The sequence below is a fragment of the Felis catus genome, chromosome F1 (genome assembly GCF_018350175.1).
Source record: "Felis catus isolate Fca126 chromosome F1, F.catus_Fca126_mat1.0, whole genome shotgun sequence".
Lineage (NCBI taxonomy): Eukaryota > Metazoa > Chordata > Mammalia > Carnivora > Felidae > Felis > Felis catus.
The window spans coordinates 68,650,628-68,672,413 of NC_058384.1; the positions used below are offsets into that span (position 1 = coordinate 68,650,628).

The 21,786-nt window shown below is 49.2% G+C and overlaps 2 protein-coding genes across 35 annotated transcripts in view; both read left to right on the forward strand.

Annotated features, from left to right (window-relative positions):
• TPM3 (tropomyosin 3) overlaps positions 1 to 18,058 on the forward strand; it is a 28,426-nt gene extending 10,368 nt beyond the window's left edge. For 2 of the 16 annotated variants that reach the window (XM_019822522.3, XM_019822525.3), the window contains 8 exons: positions 1,956 to 2,089; positions 3,643 to 3,760; positions 3,877 to 3,947; positions 5,223 to 5,298; positions 6,003 to 6,065; positions 6,235 to 6,304; positions 7,310 to 7,388; positions 15,472 to 15,929. In XM_019822522.3, coding sequence (XP_019678081.1) covers positions 1,956 to 2,089; positions 3,643 to 3,760; positions 3,877 to 3,947; positions 5,223 to 5,298; positions 6,003 to 6,065; positions 6,235 to 6,304; positions 7,310 to 7,388; positions 15,472 to 15,493 — 633 coding nt within the window. In that variant the 3' untranslated portion in view covers positions 15,494 to 15,929. Of the gene's footprint in view, positions 1 to 1,955; positions 2,090 to 3,642; positions 3,761 to 3,876; positions 3,948 to 4,591; positions 4,668 to 5,222; positions 5,299 to 6,002; positions 6,066 to 6,234; positions 6,305 to 7,309; positions 7,393 to 8,140; positions 8,470 to 15,471; positions 15,930 to 16,701 lie in introns of those variants that run through there. The other 14 variants (XM_019822523.3, XM_019822526.3, XM_045049085.1 and 11 more) reach the window with 10 other exon arrangements.
• Positions 18,059 to 18,208: 150 nt separating this feature from the next.
• NUP210L (nucleoporin 210 like) overlaps positions 18,209 to 21,786 on the forward strand; it is an 85,067-nt gene continuing 81,489 nt past the window's right edge. For 4 of the 19 annotated variants that reach the window (XM_019822513.3, XM_019822512.3, XM_019822508.3 and 1 more), the window contains exons 1-2: positions 18,815 to 19,239; positions 20,379 to 20,515. In XM_019822513.3, the coding sequence (XP_019678072.3) occupies positions 19,040 to 19,239; positions 20,379 to 20,515 (337 nt within the window). In that variant the 5' untranslated portion in view covers positions 18,815 to 19,039. Of the gene's footprint in view, positions 18,777 to 18,812; positions 19,240 to 19,271; positions 19,650 to 20,378; positions 20,516 to 21,786 lie in introns of those variants that run through there. The other 15 variants (XM_019822517.3, XM_019822521.3, XM_023248094.2 and 12 more) reach the window with 11 other exon arrangements.

The following is a 21,786-nucleotide window of genomic DNA, read 5'->3' on the forward strand; positions in this document are numbered from 1 at the left end:
ATTCTATTGTAATTGCTGATTCGTGGGAGAAACTGCCTGCCAGATTGTTGTCATGGAAACTGTACACCCTGCCCCCCGTAGTCTGTTATCTTCTCCATTTGGGAACTACTGGTGAGCTGGATGGAGACTTAGATTTTATGAGCTTCCTCCAAATCTGGTTCAATTCTTTTTTATAGTCCTAGGCGTTTGACGGAGGGAGATGGGGTAAATCATCGCACCGGCCGTGATTTATTGGCCTTGCCTGATAGCTTGACTTGTTCTTGTTATCTTGAGTCGTTGACCTTTTTGGACTTGTGAGGTGAAATGTGTCCGAAGAGACATCTGTTTTCCTGGAGGAAACAGGATCAGGGAATACTTGTCTTTGTGGTATTTTGAACAGTATAGTTAGAGACACAAACGGGTTCTTGGTAACTTCAGCTTATGTGGACTCGTGACTTTTCTTCTGTGGGTTGGTGGTTATATAGCTCCAGACCCTACAGGACTTTGAATCTCCCATGTTTGCATTTGGAAATTTTTGTTAATAAGCTGATTCTTTTTTTTTTTTTTTTTTTACATATATATATATATTTTTTTCCATGTTTTTTATTTATTTTTGGGACAGAGAGAGACAGAGCATGAACGGGGGAGGGGCAGAGAGAGAGGGAGACACAGAATCGGAAACAGGCTCCAGGCTCCGAGCCATCAGCCCAGAGCCTGACGCGGGGCTCGAACTCACGGACCGTGAGATCGTGACCTGGCTGAAGTCGGACCCTTAACCGACTGCACCACCCAGGCGCCCCCAATAAGCTGATTCTTAACAGAAGTCTTTTGGGCTGTATCCCTCCCCATAGGGGCTGGTGACCCAGATTATTTCTGTAGCTGCTCCCACCCCTGACTGCCAGGAGGAAATCAGGGTAATGGAATTCAGGCACAATCTGGACTGTAGAAGAGAGATCATGTTAACCAAGCACTTGGATAAGCATCTGAACTGGGTAGCGTGCAGAGCAGGTGGAGTCCTTGCATGGCTGAGGCAGTCCGTGTGCTTGCCACCAGGAAAGGTGTAGGGACGAGAAAGGCAGTCATGACAGGGGGGCTTTTCTGCCAGCGGAGTTCATCTACACGCAGGCTGCCTCCTTTCCCCGTTTCTTACTCCACTGCCAAGGAGGAGGCATGGGGCGGCTTGTGTTCTGGCCGGGCCTTTGTGTGGGCTGAAGTCAGGGAAAGGACTGACAGCAGCCGGGAGGAGGCTGAGGCTGAGGGATGACCGTGGCAGTAGAAGGGAGTCACAGTTCAGAAATCTGCAGGAGTCGGGGTGGACACGGAGGAAGCATTCTCTTCTGCGCCGCCCCTCCTCCCCCGCTCTTTGTATGTCAGGCAGGTAGTTTTAGTTAGAAGAGCTCCTTGGTGTCACCTTTGAAAAGGTGGGGGGTGGGGAGCAGGTTGCAGGGATTGGGGGTGGGGTGGGTAGCCCAGCGTTGCATCCTTTTGCGTTCTGGTCTGGACCGTTATTCTGAAAAACGTTCTCTTGGCTAGTGAGTCCCCTAGTGTATTAGAATAAGGTCATCGGAGGGTTAACAATTTGACTTCGGCAAATTAATAGATAATCTGAATTCCTTCTGATTTTTCCACTTTACAAGACACTTGAAAGCAGACTGCAGAGAGGGCAGGACGCCCGAGCTCAGGCGGGAGGAGCCCTTCACCAGACACCTTTCCTGATACCAGTGTGCTCAGGAACTTGACCCAAGTCCAGAAAGGAGGCGGTGCTATGTGGCACAGGGCTGGGCAGGGAACTGTGTTTTAAACTCCTCTTCCTGTGGAGTGCACCGAAGTCAGCTGGTGGGAAAGGGGGAGATGGGCGTGTGTGCATGGTGTCCCTGTCTGCGCTGGGACAGGCGTTGCCGCATCAGACCCTGCCTTCTGCTTGGCGCTCAGCCCCAATCTCAGTCCTACTTCTGTCCGTTCTCATTCAAACACAGGCTGAGGCTGAGGTGGCCTCCTTGAACCGTAGGATCCAGCTGGTAGAAGAAGAGCTGGACCGGGCCCAGGAGCGCCTGGCCACTGCCCTGCAAAAACTGGAGGAAGCCGAGAAAGCCGCTGACGAGAGCGAGAGGTGAGTAGGGGAGCCTGTGGGGTGGGGCATGGGGTGCAGAGGGACCTGCAACACTCAGGTCAATGCATTTCACTTCAAGACAGAGTGAGGGTTCCCTGGACTCCGTGACCTTTTTGCAATTGGTGTTACCCTATAAATTGATCTAATGGTTGTTAAAGAGGGCCACCAGGATGGCCTCCACTTAGTGGATCGTGGCCTTATTTGTGAGACGAGTTCCCCTAAAGCAGTGGTTCTCCAAGTGAGGTCCCCGCCCAACAGCACCTGGCGCTGGGTGAAAATTCAGGCAGACTCTCCGTCCCTCCCCTGATCTAAGAGTCTGAAATTCTGGAGATGGAGCCCAGCGATCGGTTCTGAATAAGCTTTCTTAACCTTGGCCTCACCGTTCGAATCATGGGGGTGAGGGGTGGGGACCGTTGGGGAGTTAAAAATGCTGCAGTGCCTGGAGTTATGCCCAGTTCAGTTAGAGCCCATCGTGAGAGGGGTGTGGGTGGTGGTGATGGTGTTTAGATTTTTTTTTTTTAAGTTTATTTATTTATATTGAGAGAGAGTGAAAGAGAGAGAGCACAAGCAGTGGGGGGTGGGGGACAGAGGATCTGAAGCAGGCTCTGCACAGACAGCAAAGAGCCCAGTGCGGGTCTTGAACTCACGAACAGTGAGATAATGACCTGAGCTGAAGGCAGACGCTTTAACCAACTGAGCCCCCCAAGCGCCCCCTGGGTGTTGATGTTTTGAAAGTTGGTCTGATGATTTTTATGTGTGCCCAGGGTTGGGAACCAAATCACAGCTCACCTTTGTTGAAAATAGTCAATTGCCTTCTTGCCGCTGTGGGGTAAACCAGAACAAAGGTGTGTGCTGACATGCGTGGGGTCAGACGAAGGCTTTCAGAATCAAAAATGCCCTGTCGGACAGACATACCTTGACATCGTGCTGCTGGGAGAATGTGTCGCGTGGCTGTGTGCGCTCTATTACAGAGCAGGGTGCAAGTTCTAGAAAGGGAGGAAGGCCTGGTACACAACAGGGTAGCGTGTCATTCTGTTGGGGTTTTCTCTTCGTGAAACATTTCTGGAAACTTTATGAATAGAGTTTTCCTCTGGTGAGCAGGACTGGAAGGGCTTACTTTGTGCCCTTAAACCATACCCTTGAGTATTAAGTGTATATTATTATTATTATCATTTTAATTTTCACTTATTTATCTATTTACTTATTTTAGAGAATGAGAGCACGAGTGAGTGAGGGGCAGAGAGAGGGAGAGAAAGTGCAGAGCCCGATGCGGGCTCCAGCTCACCAACTGTGAGATCATGACCTGAGCTGAAGTCGGACGCTTAACCGACTGAGCCACCTGGGCGCCCCTTAAGTGTGTGTTATTTTTTTTTATAAGAGAAAGCTAATTTTTTTGAAAAGGTTTTAAAGAAAACAAACTAAGATGGGGAGCTGTGGGAGTTCTTGGGTGGCAGGTAGAGAGGGGCCGGCTTCTAAAGGTGCCATTCAGGGCCCCTGAGGGTGGAGCTGGTGGCAGACCCATCAGGGCCGTGTCTGTCCTTACCGTTTGGCAGAGGCATGAAGGTGATTGAGAACCGAGCCCTAAAAGATGAAGAAAAGATGGAGCTCCAGGAAATCCAGCTCAAGGAAGCTAAGCACATTGCGGAAGAGGCGGACCGCAAGTATGAAGAGGTGGGCTGCCTCGTGTTTCCCCCTTCTCCCCAGCGTCCTTGGATTTCTGAAAAGAGCCACGGGGGAGGGAGATGGCTTCCTCTTTGCTTCACTGGGCCGTCCGGGGTCTTCTGTAGGTGGCTCGGAAGTTGGTGATTATCGAGGGGGACTTGGAACGCACAGAGGAACGAGCTGAGCTGGCAGAGTCGTGAGTATCTTGCTCCCCCAGTCTTGCCCTCCCGTTCGGTCCCTTCCCCTTTGGCTTGCGCATTAATGTGAATAAACTAGTGTTCCTTCCACCTTGTTAAACAGGGCCTAGAGAGTGGGCTTTTTTTAGGCCCTGAGAATGGCTACGGGCCCTTCTTACTCTGGACTAGTGACAGGTGCCAGATGAGTTTCCATTATTTCTCGTAGGGGCAGTTTGCAAATTGAGGGAAAATAAGGACTAACGAGCAGATGGTGAGTGGTCACCTGGCAGGCCCTACAGGGTCCTCCCACCTGAAGTCTGCTTCTCCTTGACACACTGCCGTGGCCGTGCCGGCTCGAGATTTGTCTCTTGTGTACCGTGTGGCCAGTCTGGGGGGGCCTCAGGGCGAGGGCAGACACGAAGAGCTCCCCCGTCGGCACCTTCTGGGCCTTGTGTAACAAGTCAGTGCTGATGCATATATATCTGTGCCTCCTCTCCATCCCCTCCCAGACATGACACACCATGTCCGTGGCGGTGTTGTCTTCCCATTTTTTGAAAAACAATTTTTTTTTTCGTTTTGCTGCTTGTTTTCTTGCTGTGTCCTTTTTGACCTTTCTCCCTCCCCACAACCTGGCTTGTGCGATCCCCGTGACCGTCACTAACAGCCGTTGCCGGGAGATGGACGAGCAGATCAGACTGATGGACCAGAGCCTGAAGTGTCTGAGTGCTGCTGAAGAAAAGGTACTAACATTAGCCCCCACCCCCGGCGAGGTTACGTGCACGGCGTGGTTTCGTTGGGCTTGGTTTTTGTTCTTTGTTTTGCAGCTGCCTCCCCTCCACTGGTTGGTTTGTTGAGTGCCTTCTCACCTCTCCGTGGAATGCTCCATTCTGTTCCTCTTACTTGCCATCTTTCATGTCTTCTTTCCTAGTTGCTTTACGCCTCTGCGCAGGGTCTCTCCTTCCCTGGGGTGATCCGGGGGACTATTTGGGTCGGGCATACGTTCCCACCTCCACCCGAGGTAGACTCGTTCCTGTAGTGATTTTTCTCCAGGGTTTTATTAGTGTCCGACATCCTGGGTCCTAGCCCGGGAGGGCCCAGCGTCTGTCAGGCTCTGCGGTCCGGGGGAGGGAGGGCTGACACTTGCTCAGGTGACCTGGGAACTTCTCTTTTCCCCGTATGCCTTCCAGCTCTCTCTACATATAGGTTCAATTCACGTCTGTGTGTCTCTCTCTCCCTTTTTTTTTATTCTCGCCTTCTTCCCCTTTCCTCTCCTGCGGTATGTAAAACATTCACAGTAAGTGTTCTGAGCTGGAGGAGGAGCTGAAGAATGTCACCAACAACCTCAAGTCTCTTGAGGCTCAGGCGGAGAAGGTAGGGGCTGGTTGTGACAGTGACAGGCTCTGGGGCCTGGGCCCACCCAGCCCTGCCCTTGATGAGAGACTGGAGAAACCCAGTCCTTACATAATCTAGTGAGACATCCTCGTCATCCACATCCCGGGATTAACGCTAATTCCCGTGTGCTCTCGTTGCTTTAGTTCAGATCACTTCGTGGTCTCAGGTGCTTGGGGGTCATGTTCTCCTCAGGCTGATACTGATGTGCTAAATAGCAGTAATCATGGGTCCCCAGAAGTTTTCTAGCAGACCAGTGGGGTCAGCAAATGGTAGATCTGAGACCTAATAAGCGATCGAGACAGAGGACTCCTCTTTAGCGTCACGTGGGACTGTTTCGGCCATGTGGCTGGCCTTGGGGTGTTGCTGTACCTCCTCGTTAAACAGGAGGAAGGAAAAATGACCTCGTTGGGTTGATCGGAATAAGGTCAAAGCTTAGGTCCATTTTAAAGGTAAAAAATCCAGAGGATTCTAATTTGAGGGTATCAAGGCCTTAAGGATGTTGACTTGTGGATTTTAATGATCTCTTGTCCAGAAATGGGCCTTGCTCTTGTCTCGTGGGCCAACCACACATTAAAATCTGAGAGGATTTCACTGGAAGAGGGAATGTGGTGGCAGATGGGGTGGTAGGATTGTCTGTGTGAGTACGTTCTACTCTGAAACTTGCATTCCAACTTCTCTTACAGTACTCTCAAAAGGAAGACAAATACGAAGAAGAGATAAAGATTCTTACGGATAAACTCAAGGAGGTGAGCTGAGGGAATTCTAGGGAAGGAATCAAAATATTTAGAGGTGCATGAGGCCCTAACTTGGACTTAGACGAGCTGGCTTTGATTGTGAAGGGTGTACAGGTAGAAGGTGGAGACACAGAACTCTTCTTGCTCATCTCTGACTCTGTCTGCTGTCACGTTTCCCCAGGCGGAGACCCGTGCTGAGTTTGCCGAGAGGTCAGTGGCCAAGCTGGAGAAGACGATTGATGACTTGGAAGGTATGGAGCCTGGGAGCGGGATCAGAGCTACAGAGGAAGACCTTGCCCGTTGACCGCTTCCCTCCTTCCCTGTGCACCAAGGGGAGTCGGTGGGGACCTGGCACACGTCCCGTGCCCTGTCCTGTGCCACAGCTAGGTGAAACGGGTCAAGACCCGGAATTGGAGTTTTACACATACACCCTCTTCCTTTTAGTCAGACTTTGTCTAGTATTCTGGAATTGGCATCCTTCTCTTGGAGGAGACTGGTCATGGCTGCATTTACCTCCAGTTGGCCGGTCTGAAATGGTGGTCTCTGGGGTGAGATGGTGGCCATACTTTGATGGCAGTGAGAGCACGTATTACCCCACGGCTACGTTTGGCCATCCTGTTCATCGCTTCAGCTGTGGGCGACCTCTCCAGGAGACACGGCTGTGGGATGTCCATGTCTCAGAGCTGGCCAGTCCGAGGGGCTTTCTAAATGCGCTTTGTCCCCACGTTTTGGCGGCCGTGTGCACTGTAAGAAAGGACGCCGTGCTTTGAGAACTCTGACATAAGCTCTGGGTAGCACACCATTCTCTTACCTGGGGAGGGTTTGGGGGAGCAGCCTGCAGAGCAGAGGGGCCAAGAATACTGGTCTTGATCGGTAGATAGAGAAGAAGTGTCTGAATCTTAATGTGTGCTTTCTCCCTTCTCTGTTTTCATCAAATTAAGTGTTATCCCTGCTGGCAATTGGATTAACTGGGTGGGAGTGGTAGCTGCTTGAGTGCATTTGGTAGCAAGAATGTCTAGTCACGGCCGTGCCTGGGTTCTCCACCCTGACTGCAGTGGACTAGACGCGGCAAGAAGCCCAGTGGTCTGGGTGGGGGGCAGAGGATCTGAAAATGGCCTGTTGTGGCCGCCAGGGTGGATGTCCTCCTAACCTGTGGTCACACTTCTCCTAATTTCTAATGATTCCCTCTCTTCATTTGCTTCTGATACCTTTCACTCTGTCCCCTGGTTCCTCCCTGTGTTCCTGTGCCTGTCCAGATGAGCTCTATGCCCAGAAACTGAAGTACAAGGCCATTAGCGAGGAGCTGGACCACGCCCTCAATGACATGACCTCTATGTAACTATCTGGCAGCAGAGCGGGGCTGGGGCCTTGGCTCGTGGGTGGTGGGGGCTCCAGGCTGTGCATAGTGTGCTTTGGTTTTATCCTCTGGAAACTGGGGTCTTCACTCTATCTTTAAACTATTGGTGCTGGTTACTTGTTGGCAAAAGCTGGGGTGGCATTTGATATTGAATCAGTTGTAGCACCCTGATCGATGTGTGATTTTTTTTTTTTTTTAAGTATATTTTTGTTCATAGTCCCTTCATTATAACCATGATTTTTCTATTTGCTTCTCAAATTTAGTCTTCTCAGAGGGGACACTGCTGAAGGTAGAATTATGTCATCAGATAACTAAGAACGTAGGGCCCAGAGAGCCAGTGACTTGGGCCCTAATGTTGATTGCATGACAAAATTCAGATCTCCTGTGTGTATGTAATTTGTGCCTGGTATTGAACTTCAGGAGAAACACCCACGATTGGAAATCTCAAATTCAGCAAAGAATTAAGCCGACTCCCAGAGCAAGCCAGGCGGTAAAAAGCACCAAAAAGAGTTACTGGGGACTTCATCCGTTTGCTGTGGACCCCTGACCCTTGATGCTAATCCACCTCTTTGTATCTGTCCTACTAACCCTGAGAAGAAGCCAAATGACTCAGGCTGTGGTATCTGGCTGTCTTTCTCCTTCCTACCGCCTTCTCTTCCCTTTTCTCCCAAATCGCTGTGTGATTGATGCTAGTCCTTCTTACCTAGAGTCTCCTTACTTTTTCATACAGATAACCATCACCGTTTCTGCTCTGTTCTGGATCTGCCCCCTTTCCTCGGGGAACCCAGCGCCCCACTCTCGCTCTGGATTCCATTTGGGTCGGCCTGGCTGGTCCCCAAGGCATTAGGATGTAGGGGGGGCACAAAGCAACTTATGTATTCTTCCACCCATCCCCCCACCCCCCCCAAATTAAAATGTTAAGCTGCTGGAAGCCTCCTGCCACCCTGCATTTGTGTCACTGACAAAGCTGCTGCTGTCCCTGAGGAGGAGCCTTGGGGGTGTGATGTGGGGAATAGCTATTGTAGGCTCTCTCTCCTCTGACTTATATAATCAAAGCCACTTTTGTGTGTGTCTATTCTTTCTTGACATTTAAGCTCAAGTGATTGGAGCCTGTCGGAGTGGTGGGCCAGCAGAGGTTCCGGGCGGGGCGCGTGTAGGCCGCGGGAGGTCTTTCACCTCCATTACTTGGAGGCTCCCGTCCTTTTCAGTTAGTTCCTCCTCCTCCGATAGGGTCCCAGAGGGTCCCAGTGCCTCCCGATACGCTTTCTTGGCCCTTTTTTCAGTGGCTCACGTGGTGCATCTTCAGAACACCTGATGGTCTCAAACGTGTTACCACCAAACTTGACTTATTAGGTCATCCCAAGTCACGGAGAAATCCATAGAATTTTCAGCAGTTCTGTTTGTTCGTTCAGACCCTTCTAACACTCGAGGTATACTGCCGTTTGCCTGCCGGCATGTGGTAGTGGGACATGAGACGCGATCCACGGCTGTGATTGGGAAAACTAAACAACCAGTCCTACATGTTTCAAATGGCTTATTACATACATAAAAATGGTAAATTTCTGTTAGTAAAACTGTTCCTGGTTTACGTTGTGGAATTACATGACAACCTTTTGCAGACTCCTCTTCCAGTTTGCACAGCCGCGATGGCTCAGCCTGGGTAGTGCAGCAGGCAGCTGTACTTACCTAAGCACCTCAGTGGCGTTCACTCAGCACCTCGGTTTCTCAGCAGATTATATATTTAAAACTTGCTTTTCTTTTGGCCAGTGAGAGCCCGGGGCAGAGGTTTTCCCTAATCTAAAACTTTCGGTTGTATTGAATTCAGGTTTCTTTCTGTTCATACCATTCCTTCTTGCTACACAGCCTTTGGGATTAAAGTATAGATTGATTTATTCAGCTAACGCTTAACTGGTGTCTTTTAGGCACAAAGAATTACGGCGGGACAGAAATAATCAAAGATGGAGGCACCGTCCCTATTTTTAGGTTGCCCAGAATCTAGTAGAGAACATATGTGAAGCTACAGATGATCTGTGGCTTAGCCACAAATACCCAACTGGGGGAATTCAGAGGGGACGAGGTTGGTTCCGGTGGGATGGTAAGGAGAGACTCATAGAACGAGGCACATAGTAGGGACTTAATAAACATGCTAAAACTTGCTTTTTCATTTCTACCGGGTTCTAGAAAATTGGATTCCTGACAAACAGATTTGATTGAGGGACAGTGGATATTGAGCGTTTTGGTCAAGGACCAGCAGAGGAGTAGAGGCATTAGATAGAGACAGGAAGGACGTAGCTGTAGAGGTAGATGTAGACAGTAGGGGCAGGCGTGTGCAGGACTCGGGTGTGGAGTTTTAGTTTGTGGGCGACGGGGATGCCACTGGGGGTTTCGAACAAAGATACGTTCTGATCTGAGTAGCAAAGGAGAAGAACGGATTCTGCAGCTAAGTCAGTGTTCCACAAGGAGAGCAGATTATCAAAGTGGCCCATTAAGACGGTGATTCCCAAATTTCAGTCACTTGCGTGCTACTTGGTGGCTTTTGCCACATTCCTGTGCTCCCTACGTTATTTCTTCATATTTACTCTTGTTTTCAAATTTGTCTTACTCTACATAATTCTCATTTGAAATCAAAGGTTTGATGTGTGCTAGTGATTTTTCCTGATGCACATTAAAGCAACACAGCAAATACGTTTTTTCATTTTTTTTTTTTTTAACGTTTATTTACTTTTGAGACAGAGCATGAACGGGGGAGGGTCAGAGAGAGAGAGGGAGACACAGAATCTGAAACAGGCTCCAGGCTCTGAGCTGTCAGCACAGAGCCCGACGCGGGGCTCGAACTCACAAGCTGTGAGATCACAACCTGAGCCGAAGTCGGACACTAAACCGACTGAGCCACCCAGGTGCCCCGCAAATACGTTTCTTAAAATTTTTTAATGTTTATTCATTTTGGGGGGGGGGGCAGAGAGAGGGGGAGACACAGAATTAGAAGCAGGCTCCAGGCTCTGAGCCGTCAGCACACAGCCCGACGCAGGGCTCGAACCCACGAGAGATCATGACCTGAGCTGAAGCCGGACGCTTAACCACCTGAGCCACCCAGGCGCCCCGCAAATACGTTTTTTTGAAGTTCACAAGTATATGCTTCCAGAGACCTCCTGACATAGCACCAGCAGCGAGTATGCTCCCTAGTTGGAGAACAACTAGGGTAGGTTATTTCGGTTTTCCCAGAGATAACCCTGCATACAGAGACGGCGCTATGAGCGGCACTCAGCGTGAGGAGGAAAAGTCAACACTGACTGCTTTCGAGCCTAGGGACGTGGTGGCATTAAACATGTAGAGAGGTCACCTGGGCCTGGTTTGAAGAAGAAAGAGAAAGTAGAAGAGAATAGAAGTCTGGGAAACTGGCAGGCATCCAGGTGAAGACAGAATTCGGGGGTTGAGGGGACAGACGGACGTGAGAGAGACTTGGAACTCCATAAAGGGCGGCAGGCAGTTTAGAGCAGGAAAGTACGTCAGAATCCTGAAAGACCGCTGCACGTGTAAAAAGGAGAATGCAGCAAACAGGAAGCCCCGTGCAGAGGAGGAATGTAAATGGAACTGGGTGGAGGGAGGACGCAGGACAAGGTGTTGTGATCGTATAAACATTTACGGCTGGATAATTGCCAGAGCGTCTCCACTCCAACAGGTTGTGAAGAAAGAGAACTCGAGAAGAGATGTTGTCATTGATACTTTATTAGTTTGAGGGTGCGTTTTGAGCATTAAGGTCAAGGAGCAGAAGAGTGAACTAGTGGAAAGAAAGTAAAGGCAAGAAATTGAGCCTAGAGCAGTGATGGCCAGTACAGCAGCCGCCTGGCCACATACAGAGCCTGCTGAGCACTCAAAACGTGGCTTATGTGATTGAGGAGCTAAAATTCTGATGTTATGTGCTTTTAGTTCATCTAAATATAATTAGCCACATGTGGCTAGCGACTGCCTGCTGTGTTGGATAGTACGATTCTAGGTGTTTTAGTTTTGGGGCAGAAAGAATTGACTGGACGCAGAGAAAGGCTCCTTGCAAAAGAAAGAGGTATGTGAGAATAGATAGATGTTCGGAAAAAAGTGAGGTCTTTTACTTCCGGTCGCCTCTCTCCCTGGGCATGACTGGTGTGAGGGAGGACGGAGCCAGCAGAGCAGAGTGAAATTTGAAACAGTGTGTGGTGCTCAATTCAGTCTTCCATTTAATACAGAAGCCATCCTGTTACTGGGGCCTGGACTGGCTATGGAAATGGGGTCAAGAAGCCGCATTGGTAATCCCAGGGCAAAGCTCTTGATCTCTTTAACTTTTCCCTCTTAATTCTTTTTTCTTTTTTTAAGTTTATTTATTTATTTTGAGAGTGAGAGAGAGAGTGCGCGTGTGCACGTGCATGAGCAGGGGAGAGGGAGAGAGAATCCCAAGCTGGCTCCATCTGTGCCGAGCCCAAGACCGGGCTCAAACTCATGAACTGTGTGTGAGATCATGACCTGAGCTGAAATCCAGTTGGATGCATAACCAACTGAACCACCCAGGGGCTCCCCATCTTAATTTCTACGGTTGAATCACAGGCTGGTGGGTTAGAGTCCTTTTCTACCCTTCCTTACCCTTGTTCGGATGAGGCATGACACGGTTCGGGAGCGTTCACTGCCCTGTGGTTTTGGGCAGCCTCGTCTCAGCCTTGCCCAATCTCTTTCTTTCTCTATGGTACTGCTTGACCACTCCCCAGCTTTAATATTAGGGAGAAGTTAAAAAAAAAACAACAAACAAAATCTGTTCTTTCTCATCTCTTGAACTGTGAGGCTTTAAAGCAGGTATTGTTCCTTTTACTCTCAAGCATCCCCACTCCCCCTTTCTGTTACAGAATGAAATGGCCCTGATTCAGACCAGTGAGGCCTAGGGATGTGTAGCATCCATGGGATTGTTCCCTAACTAACTGGACGCGGCTAAAAGGAACATTAGACCAAATGGATCCTGTGGCTTGCCTTTTTTGTTTGTTTTATTTTGCTGTATCAGGGAACCAAGAACTTTAATGAGCTGGTGTCTGATCCTGAAGTTTTAATCACTAGAGATTGCAGAGTTAGAACCCTTATTACTGTTACTGAGTTCAAGTTGAGAGCATGACCACACTTATCTTCTGGCTTCATACAGTTCTTAGGGGACTATGTGCTCTAGAGCTTAATCAGGCAAGAAAATGCTTCCACTTCTCTGTCTCTTTACTTCTTCCCTACATGGAACAAAACCCTCATTGACCAGGCCGTTTTGAGGGATAAGATTCTGATAACACCCTTCTTCCCCAAGACAGGAGTGGCAGTCACACTAACTGTCTTGGATGTGGATGCTTCTGAGGAGTCAGGTGGTATTTCCTGCCACAGAAAGCTTAAGAAATGAGAGTTCAGGGGCATCTGGGGGGCTCAGTTGGTTGTGCGTCTGACTTCAGCTCAGGTCATGATCTCACGGTTTGTGAGTTCTAGCCCCGCGTCAGGCTCTGTCCTGAGAACTCAGAGCCTGGAGCTTGCTTCAGATTCTGTGTCTCCCTCTCTCTCTGCCCCTCCCCTGCTCACGGTCTCACTCTCTCTCAAAAATAAACATTTAAAAAAAGAAAAATAAGAGTTCAATAGAAATTTGAACCCCTGCATTTGTCAGAGAAGCCCCAGTGAATAAGACAGGTGCAGTTGTAGACCTCATGGAGTTTCTGGGCTAGTGTGGTGGTTCTCAACGGTGGATAATTCTGGGATGTGCAGAACAGTCCCACTTAGTGCTGTCTCCTGCCCAACATGTGTGTGCAGCGTCCTCTAGTTACTGCCCCCATACATTTCCAAATTTCTTTCCAAGGGGAGAGAAGGGGCAATAATAGTATACGTATAAGAACTACTGCTTTAACAAGACGTGCAATTCTAAATGTTCACTCCAGTTCTGCCTTTTAGTACAACTATTATTTTGGTTATTCCCTCCCAGCATCATTTTGTGTGTATATGTATGTTTTCTGTTTTGATGGTGTTCATAAAGTGGCAAATCTTATTGGGACCATACTGGCCATCATATCATCTTCCAGGTAGAACTGGAGAAAACCCGCCCGGAGGGCAGCGTGCCGAAGCACTGCACCTTGACCGTGGGCACAGTCAGCCCACAGATGCAATTGATTTTAAGACAGAAGAGTATGTCTTGGGCTTGCTTCGGCCGCACATAACACTAACATTGGAAAGGTGGAAGAGGGTGGGTCTTTATACTGAGGTCCTGAGACCATTTTGAAACAGACTGAAAACACTGGAAGAAACTTACTTGTGAACTTGAGAAACTGGTACTAGTAGACCAGGAAGGTCTGTCCCTAAGTTCCCATCACCCCTGTGCTCGTCTGATGGATTTGGTTTCTCTGTACCCCCTCTTTAAGGTGTGCTGCAGGGGGGAACATTCAGCTACAGTCAGTGTTTTGAGCACTTAACTATTTATATTAGGAATGCTTTCAGTTATAAGAAACAGCTTAACTGTAGCTTAAATAAATATGGGACTGACTTTTTTTCTCCTGCAACAAGTCAGATTTGAGCAGCTGTGGCCGGGGGTAACTGTGTTTCTCTGACTCTCTTGGCCCTCTTGTAAGTTTGAAATCTGCAACTCTCATCCTCACATCCGTGTTCAAGGCAAGAAGGAAAGCCAGTTTCCCCAGAAGCTTTCCAGCAGATTACTCCTATATCTCATTGGCCAGAACTGGATCCCTAACAGCAAGGGAGGCTGGGAAAGAGAACAGGATAATCTCAGTTCGCCTTCCCTGGGGCTAGACACACTGCTGACCCCAACGGGATTGAGTTCTTTTAAAATTTTTTGTTTTTGTTTATTTTTGAGAGAGAGAGACAGAAAGCAAGAGAGGGAGAGGCAGAGAGAGAGGGAGACACAGAATCCAAAGCAGGCTCCAGGCTCTAGGCTCTGAGCTGTCAGCACAGAGCCTGACATGGGGCTCGAACCTAGGAACCGCGAGATTGTGACCTGAGCTGAAGTCAGATGCTCAACCGACTAGGCCACCCAGTCGCCCCAAATGTCCTTTTTTTGAAAAAAATTTGTTCTTTCAACGTTTATTTATTTTTGGGACAGAGAGAGACAGAGCATGAACGGGGGAGGGGCAGAGAGAGAGAGAGACACAGAATCGGAAACAGGCTCTGAGCCATCAGCCCAGAGCCCGACATGGGGCTCGAACTCACGGACCGCGAGATCGTGACCTGGCTGAAGTCGGACGCTTAACCGACTGCGCCACCCAGGCGCCCCAAATGTCCTTTTTTTGAAGAAAATTTTAAAATACTTATTTTTGAGAGAGAGAGAGAGAGAATAAGGGGGGAGGGGCAGAGAGAGAGGGAGACACAGAATCTGCAGGAGGCTCCAAGCTCTGAGCTGTCCGCACAGAGCCCGATGCGGGACTCGAACCCACGAACTGTGAGATCATGACCTGAGCCGAAGTCGGACGTGCAACTGAGTGAGCCACCCAGGCGCCCCCGGATTGGGTTCTTTTAGAAAAGGGGAGGTGGGGTTTTGATTGGATAGGCTCCTATGCTGGGTTTACCACTGAGCGCCTATAACAAGAAGCATTAGGGAGTAGGATTGAATGGATGTAGGGATATTGATCCCAATTTATCATTCACAATGCTGGGTTGAATGCTTTTACAGAAAAATGTACCAACTTTTTACTTGAGTTCCTTTCAAACCCTGAATGTTGTAAATATAATTCTTGTAAGCCAGCTGTGCTCCTTCCTTTGCCCTGGGTCCCTCGTCTGTTTTTCAATCCAAGGAGTAAATACCTTTGTGAAGTAGATAGATTTTTCCTTCTTAAAGCATTGTCCTTGCAACTTGTGAGCTTGGATTTTTATTTTATTCCTCTGTTGGTCCTCGCACTGCCTGCCTGCGTCTCACTGCCCTGTGTCTGAGTCCTCCTCGCATCCACAGATGCATGTGATGTGTACCAGCTAGTCAGAGGTTTCAGGATTTATTTCTGGTATTCCACTAACATCCTTTTTCTCTTTCTCCTCCTGTTCCTCTTCTCTCGTTTCCTCGCCTCTCTGTTGCTGCTGCAGAGCGCCTCTACAGCCAACTTGAGCGAAACCGAGTGCTCTCTAGCGAGCTGAAGCTAACGCTGCATGATCTGTGTGGCTGATGGGCAGGGCTCCCTCTGCCCATTAAGCTGAGCTTACCGCTCACCCCACTGACCTGGACCCCAGCAAAAAGCTGATTGTTTTTTTGAAAGGCAGTTTTGCCCTGAGCAGATTGCTTTTTAATTGCTTTTTAATTGGGGCAGTGAGAGTATTCCTGACTTCCCCACCGCAGTGTAGTGAGAACAGTTGGTAGTGTTTCCATCCCTTTTCAAGAGATAATGGATGAAGGAGGGAGGAGCCCGCGAGAACAGAGCAAGGAAACCTGGGAGAGTTTTCTGGTTTCCACCCTTACTTGCTGCTCTTTCCCTGTGTGCTGACTGTAAGCTGTGTTCCCCTTGGCATGGATGTTTTCTAACAATAAAAGGACTGATTGGACAAGATGTTGTGATTGCTTCATCTGCAGGCCCAGAGACGGGCCCTTCTGAGCCGGTGGACAGAAGGGGAGGGAGAGGAAGGGGTGCGGGCCATCAACAGATCTGTGGTTTTGCTTGCTAGGTGTTCAGCTGCTGCTTTTTTTCCTGACGTTTTCCTTCTTGTTTCTTTTTGCTGGTTTTATGTTTAATTGTAAGTAGCTATCGGAAGCTAGTTGTGAGCAGTAGCTCTACAAAAACCTCCGTTGAGGTTTGCTTACGTTTGGCAGTGTTCTTGGCTTCAGGGACTCTGTGATAGGCTCTGGGGGTCTTTCATTCATGCCACCAGTTGTTCCTCTCCTTTCCATTTTGGAGGAAGCTTATAGCGCATGAGGACCTTGTATTCTCAGGTTGAGACTCTGATGTTTTCACTGGTAGAAACATGCCCGGAACCATGTCAAATAAATACCACCCTACGGGCAAAGCCCCGAAGAAAGAATGGCTGATGCTTAAGGCTGCCTCCTTCGGGGACTGAAAACTGAAAGCCTTGGTGGGTGTGGGTATGGGAGGAAATGACTGATAGGTCCCCAGCCCCTTCCCCCAGAGGTATAGCTACACCTGCAACTCCAGGGCGCACGCCAGAGTCCCTGCAGAAGTGGGTGGCGCAGTGGCTCGGGCCTGCCGCTGGGAAGGCGGTGCTTTGGTAGTCTGCAGCCTTCCTGCAGCAGGAGCGATTCTCACGGTGGGCAGACCTTGACCTTTACTTCTAGTTCTAGTAACGTCTCTCCTTTACACCCATTAGATAAGCTGAAATGCACCAAAGAGGAGCACCTCTGTACACAAAGGATGCTGGACCAGACTCTGCTTGACCTGAATGAGATGTAGAGCACCCCGGTCCCGCCCTGCCGCTGCTCCTCCCCCTGACCCTGACTCCGCCTGAGGCCAGCCTGCCCGAAGCTGGCCTGGAAACTGAGGGCTGATCTTTAACTGGAAGTCCGCTTTCTCCTTTTTGCCGCCTCTCCCACCCCAACCCCTGTATCTTTTTCGCCAAACTGTCTCTGCCTCTCCCCTGAGATTCCAGTCGGGCTTGAGGCCGAGCACCTTTGGGAACAACGTTTAAGGGAATGTGAGCACAATGCAAAGTGTCTTTACAAGCATGTTGTGATGTACACATTTTGTAATTACCTTTTTTTGTTGTTGCTGTAGCGACCCATTTGTAAAACATTCCTAATAATTCCACAGTTCTGAAGCAGCAGTCTTAGTCCTTCCTCACTTGGAAGGTTTGGAAAGTTAACTTTTCAGCCTAACGCACACTGCTCTCTCTGCAGAGGAGGGAGAGCGGCAAGGCCTGCCTGCCTACTGAGGGCCAGAGCCCCGAAAGGTACCCACTCTGGGAAGCTTCGTTGCTCTGTCCAAAGTACCGGCCAAATTAGAAAGGTGATTCCAGGAGGAGTTAGCCAAAAAAGTGTGGCTCAGGGTTTCAGCTTTAAGGTATCTTTGAGCAACTTTAATTTCTTTTCATCAGAAGTGACCAAACAAATTAAGGTGTGAGACCTCTGTCTGAGACCAAATCCCTGTCCGATCCTCACCCCTCTCTCTCCTAACCGCTCACAGACATGGATCATGTCCCCTTTATGTTGAGGTGACCACTTATTTGCTCTCCTGCCTCCTTGAAAGAAGAAAAGAAAATTACATGTTTGCCACTGATTTAGCCACATGAAACAAACTTATCTCGTCACCCTTCTCTGGGACTGAAGCTGCTGTCTCTAAAAGTGCCACGTCATTGTGCTTTGTGTTAGTGCTGGAGAAATCTTGAATAGCTGACGTACAAAACCGTTTTTAAATTTTATATTATTTTGAAACTTTGCTTCTTTAGGGTTGGGGCACCCTGGTCAACTCTGTCAGGCTGAGAACTGTACAGTCTGTGGGCTGACGGTGCGCTGATCTTTTAAAAGTTTCTTTCCCTGCCCAATCCCCCCTTTTGGTGAGGTTTCTGTGAGGTCTGTTAGGTGTGCATCCGGCAGCTTCTTGGCTTACAATGCACTCTCCTTTGGTGTGCTCTCTCTGGGGCCGATTGAGAGAAAGAAACCAATAGTGCAACTGTTTTGATACTGAAAATTGACAACTGTCTTTTTGAAATAAAGAACCAGTCCCTCCAATTCTCAGACCTCCTTGACTTTTATTTACTAATCCAAATGCGCTTTCTCCACAGGAACTATGAGGTTTGAGGTAAAAATCAGATCTTCGTGGGTGGTGGCAACAGGATTTCATAGAGAACACACGCTTTGGAAGCAGACCACCAAAACTGGATTCGAAACTCAGCTGAGATTCTTACTTCTATGTACTGATAGAAATAAGTTGTAAAGATAATGTGTATTATCAGGGTAAATGCGAACATCAGAAATAATAGTTATACGCAAGGCCTCTTCTAGGTTACTTAAGTTAGCACTGGCGCATTCAGGGCTTTTCCTTCACAACTGTGCTAGTTCCACACCACGGATTTATTAGGCTCGGTGCTCCTTAAATCACTTCAACACGGTTCACACACTGCCCTGTGACAGCCTTTGAGCCGATAGTCCGTCGGGTATTTGGAGAGCACAGGTTAGTTTAACCAGGAGTGTTTGCTCAGAGACCGGCTGTGCACGTGGACGACCTGAGCCTTCTGGTCGCTGGTGCCTGGCATTTACTGCACTCTGGCCTTGAGGCTGGACACGAGTCTGACTCCTAGTAAAAAAGACACAGCTCCCTTGACAAAGTCAGCTGTTTATGATAGAGACTGCAAATTTTTTCCATTTATAGGCACCGACCAATGCTACCTGGAAATTACAGCCCAAAAAAACCCACCAAAACTTTTTTCTGCCAGGAGCCGAACACAAGGTAGGCAACGGAAGAAATTAAACTGGGAGAAGTTAGCCCTTCCTCCGCATTTTGCTCCTTTCTTTGCGGCCAAAATTTAGGGAACTTGCCCCCTGAGCACGCGGCAGGCTTCCCGCCTCCGGTTGCCACGTGCCCCCTCCCTAGCGCTCCCACAATTCCCAGCCGGGAGGAGGCACCGCCCCCTGTGGCGTGGCGCCCGCGGATTGGCCGGCGCCGGCGGGCCGCGGCCTCAGTTGAGCTGGGGCGCGGAAGCGGCGGTCGCCATGACGGACTCCGGGGCCTCGAGGCCCCGACGGAGCCGGCCGTTTGTCGGCTGGCCCACGCCCCGCGTCACGCTGCTGCTTCAGTGTCTGCTTGGGACCCTGGCCAACAAGCTCAACGTGCCGCAGGTGTTGCTCCCCTTCGGCCGGGAGCCGGGCCGCGTGCCCTTCCTGCTGGAGGCGCAGCGGGGCTGCTACACTTGGTGAGGGGGTACGCGGGCTTCCTGTGGGGGCCTTGCCGCCGGGCCTGGGGACGACTTCCTGGGAGCGGGGCGCCTGGGGCGGGGGGGCCCCGGCCACTCGCCCCGGGCGGCTCTGTCCGCGGGGCATCCCCGTGCGCCACTGCGTTACTGTATTCCGCGCCGGCAGAAGGGAGAACTTGGGGGACGGGAGGAGGTCCCCGCTGGGTGGCCAGGCTCGCCCCCTGTGCGACGGCGTGTTTTCAGGGGCGACTGCCGCGCGGGGGCTGGGCAGCCGCGACGTCGCCGGGTGCGAGAGCCTCGCGGACGTGTCCGGGCTCCGCCGCGGCCTGAGCGGCGCCGAGGTTTGTGCAGTGGACGGACGCCGCTCACCTCCCGCTCGGCGGCCCGGGGCCTTCGCGGCCTCGTCGAGGGTGAGGCAGGGAATCTCGGCATCAGAGCCCCAAGAGGAGGTTTCTGGGTTTTGGTTTCGTTGGGTTTTGTTTCGTTTCGGTTTTTTTTGTTGTTGTTGTTGGAGTTGGACTCAGACCTCCTAAGTTAGGCAACCTTTCTACCTTAGCAGCCCGTTTATATTGGACCGAAACCCATTCCTCAGAGTAGGAGAAATCTACGCCTCTCATTATTGGGAACACATCAGTGTGTTTACAGACTGGGGGGACACTATAGCAATCTTATTTTATTTTGTTTTTAAATTTTATTTAGAGAGAGACAGCGGGGGAGGGGAGAGAGTGGGGGAGAGACTGAGAGACGGAGAGAGAAGGTCTCAAGCAGGCTCCACACTGTCAGCGCAGGCTTCGTGGCAAGGCAAAAAACCCGTGAACTTGGGATAATGACCTGTCCCCAGATCGAGAGTCGGGGGCCCAACTGACTGAGCCACCCAGGCGCCCCTGTAGCAATCTTACTTTAGATATTGAGGGAGGAATATAATACTTGTATAACTTTGCACAGGGGGTCTTTGGGGAAGGTTCTCATCAGTCTCTCACTGAAATCTTGTGTCTCTGAACATGGTTCCTATTTTAAAGTGTCATTTACATGCACCTGATTAAACGTAACATGGAAAAACTGTAAGAATCTGTGTTCTGCTAAAAGTTCATTTTAACCCACATTCTTATCTCCAGCCCTTAAGTATTTTATTCTGGCAGGCATTCTACCCATCATGACGCAGTAACTGTTGAGCCTTTATATGAAAATGGCACCTTATGTTCCCAAAAAGCTGTGCTCATTGCTGAATCTTCCCAACCGATACGCCTCAGCAGTATTATTCTTGCTCGAGAGATAGGTACGTTGAGAGAAAACACATTATGAAGTTGTTCATCTGGAGTAGAATAATCTGATATCTTTTATACATGATTAATACAGATGGTGCTTCAATATAAAATAGAAAAAAGCATTCTGCAGTGTAAACCCTAATCGTGGCATCCTATTCTGTGACTTTTTTTTTTTTTTTTTTAAATCTAGCACCTGGCATGGTGCCTGATACAGAGTGGAAACCGTAGTTATTTGAATCAATAAAGGAAGGAATTACTAATTGGAACTAGCGTGATTGTGTTAAGGTCTGAGGTGGATCTTGAATGAGGCAAAAGGTAGTATGAAAACAAGTGCTTCTCAGTGTGGTCTGCGAACCTGTGCCATTGGCATCATCAGTATCGCCTGGAATGTTGTTAGAAGGGTAAGTCCTTGGGGTGCCGGGCTGGCTCAGTCGGTGGAGCATAGGACTCTTGATCGTGGGTTGTCCCACGATTGATACAGAGTAGAGATGAGTTAAGAATAAAATCTTTAAAAAAAAAAAAAAAAATGGAGCGTCTGGGTGTCTCGGTCGGTTAAGCGTCCTGCTCTTGGTTTCAGCTCAGGTCATGCTCTCACAGTTTGTGAGTTTGAGCCCCAAGTTGGGCTCTGCACTGACAGCGTGGAACCTGCTTGGGATTCTTTTTCTCTCCCCCTCTCTCCCCCTTTCTCCCCCCTCCTTCTCCCCCCCTCTCCTTCTCCCCCTCTCTCCCTCTCTCCCTCTCTCTCTCTCTCTGCTCCTCCCCTGCGCGTGCTCACTCTCTCAAAATACATAAACTTGGAAAAAAAAAAAAAAAGAATGAAATCGTTAAAAAAAAAAAAAAAAAAAAAAGGAAAAGAGGTGTAAATTCTTAGACCCCAGCTTAGATCTGCTGAATTAGAATCTCAGGGGTGAACCCAGGGAATTAACAACCTATCCAGTGATTCTCATGCACACTAAAGTTTGGGAGGCACCGCACCATTCTGTTTTAGACCAGAGCGCCTGGAGAAGTGCTATTTGTACCCAAAATCAAAGCAAGGCTTTTTGCACCCTAGAGTTTCTGGCACTTTATTGCTATATTGATAGGCCAGAAATATCTGTATAGTTTTAAAGTATTTTGATAAGTGTATGTCTGTACTGTGTTATTAAAGAGAAGTTCACATTGTTTGGCATATCATATTTCATATGATTGAAGATGCTGTCTATTAGAAAGCTGTTTTTTTTAATATACCACTAAGAAAAACATTGCCAACTAAACCGTGCTTTTCTTCACCTAGAATTTCTAC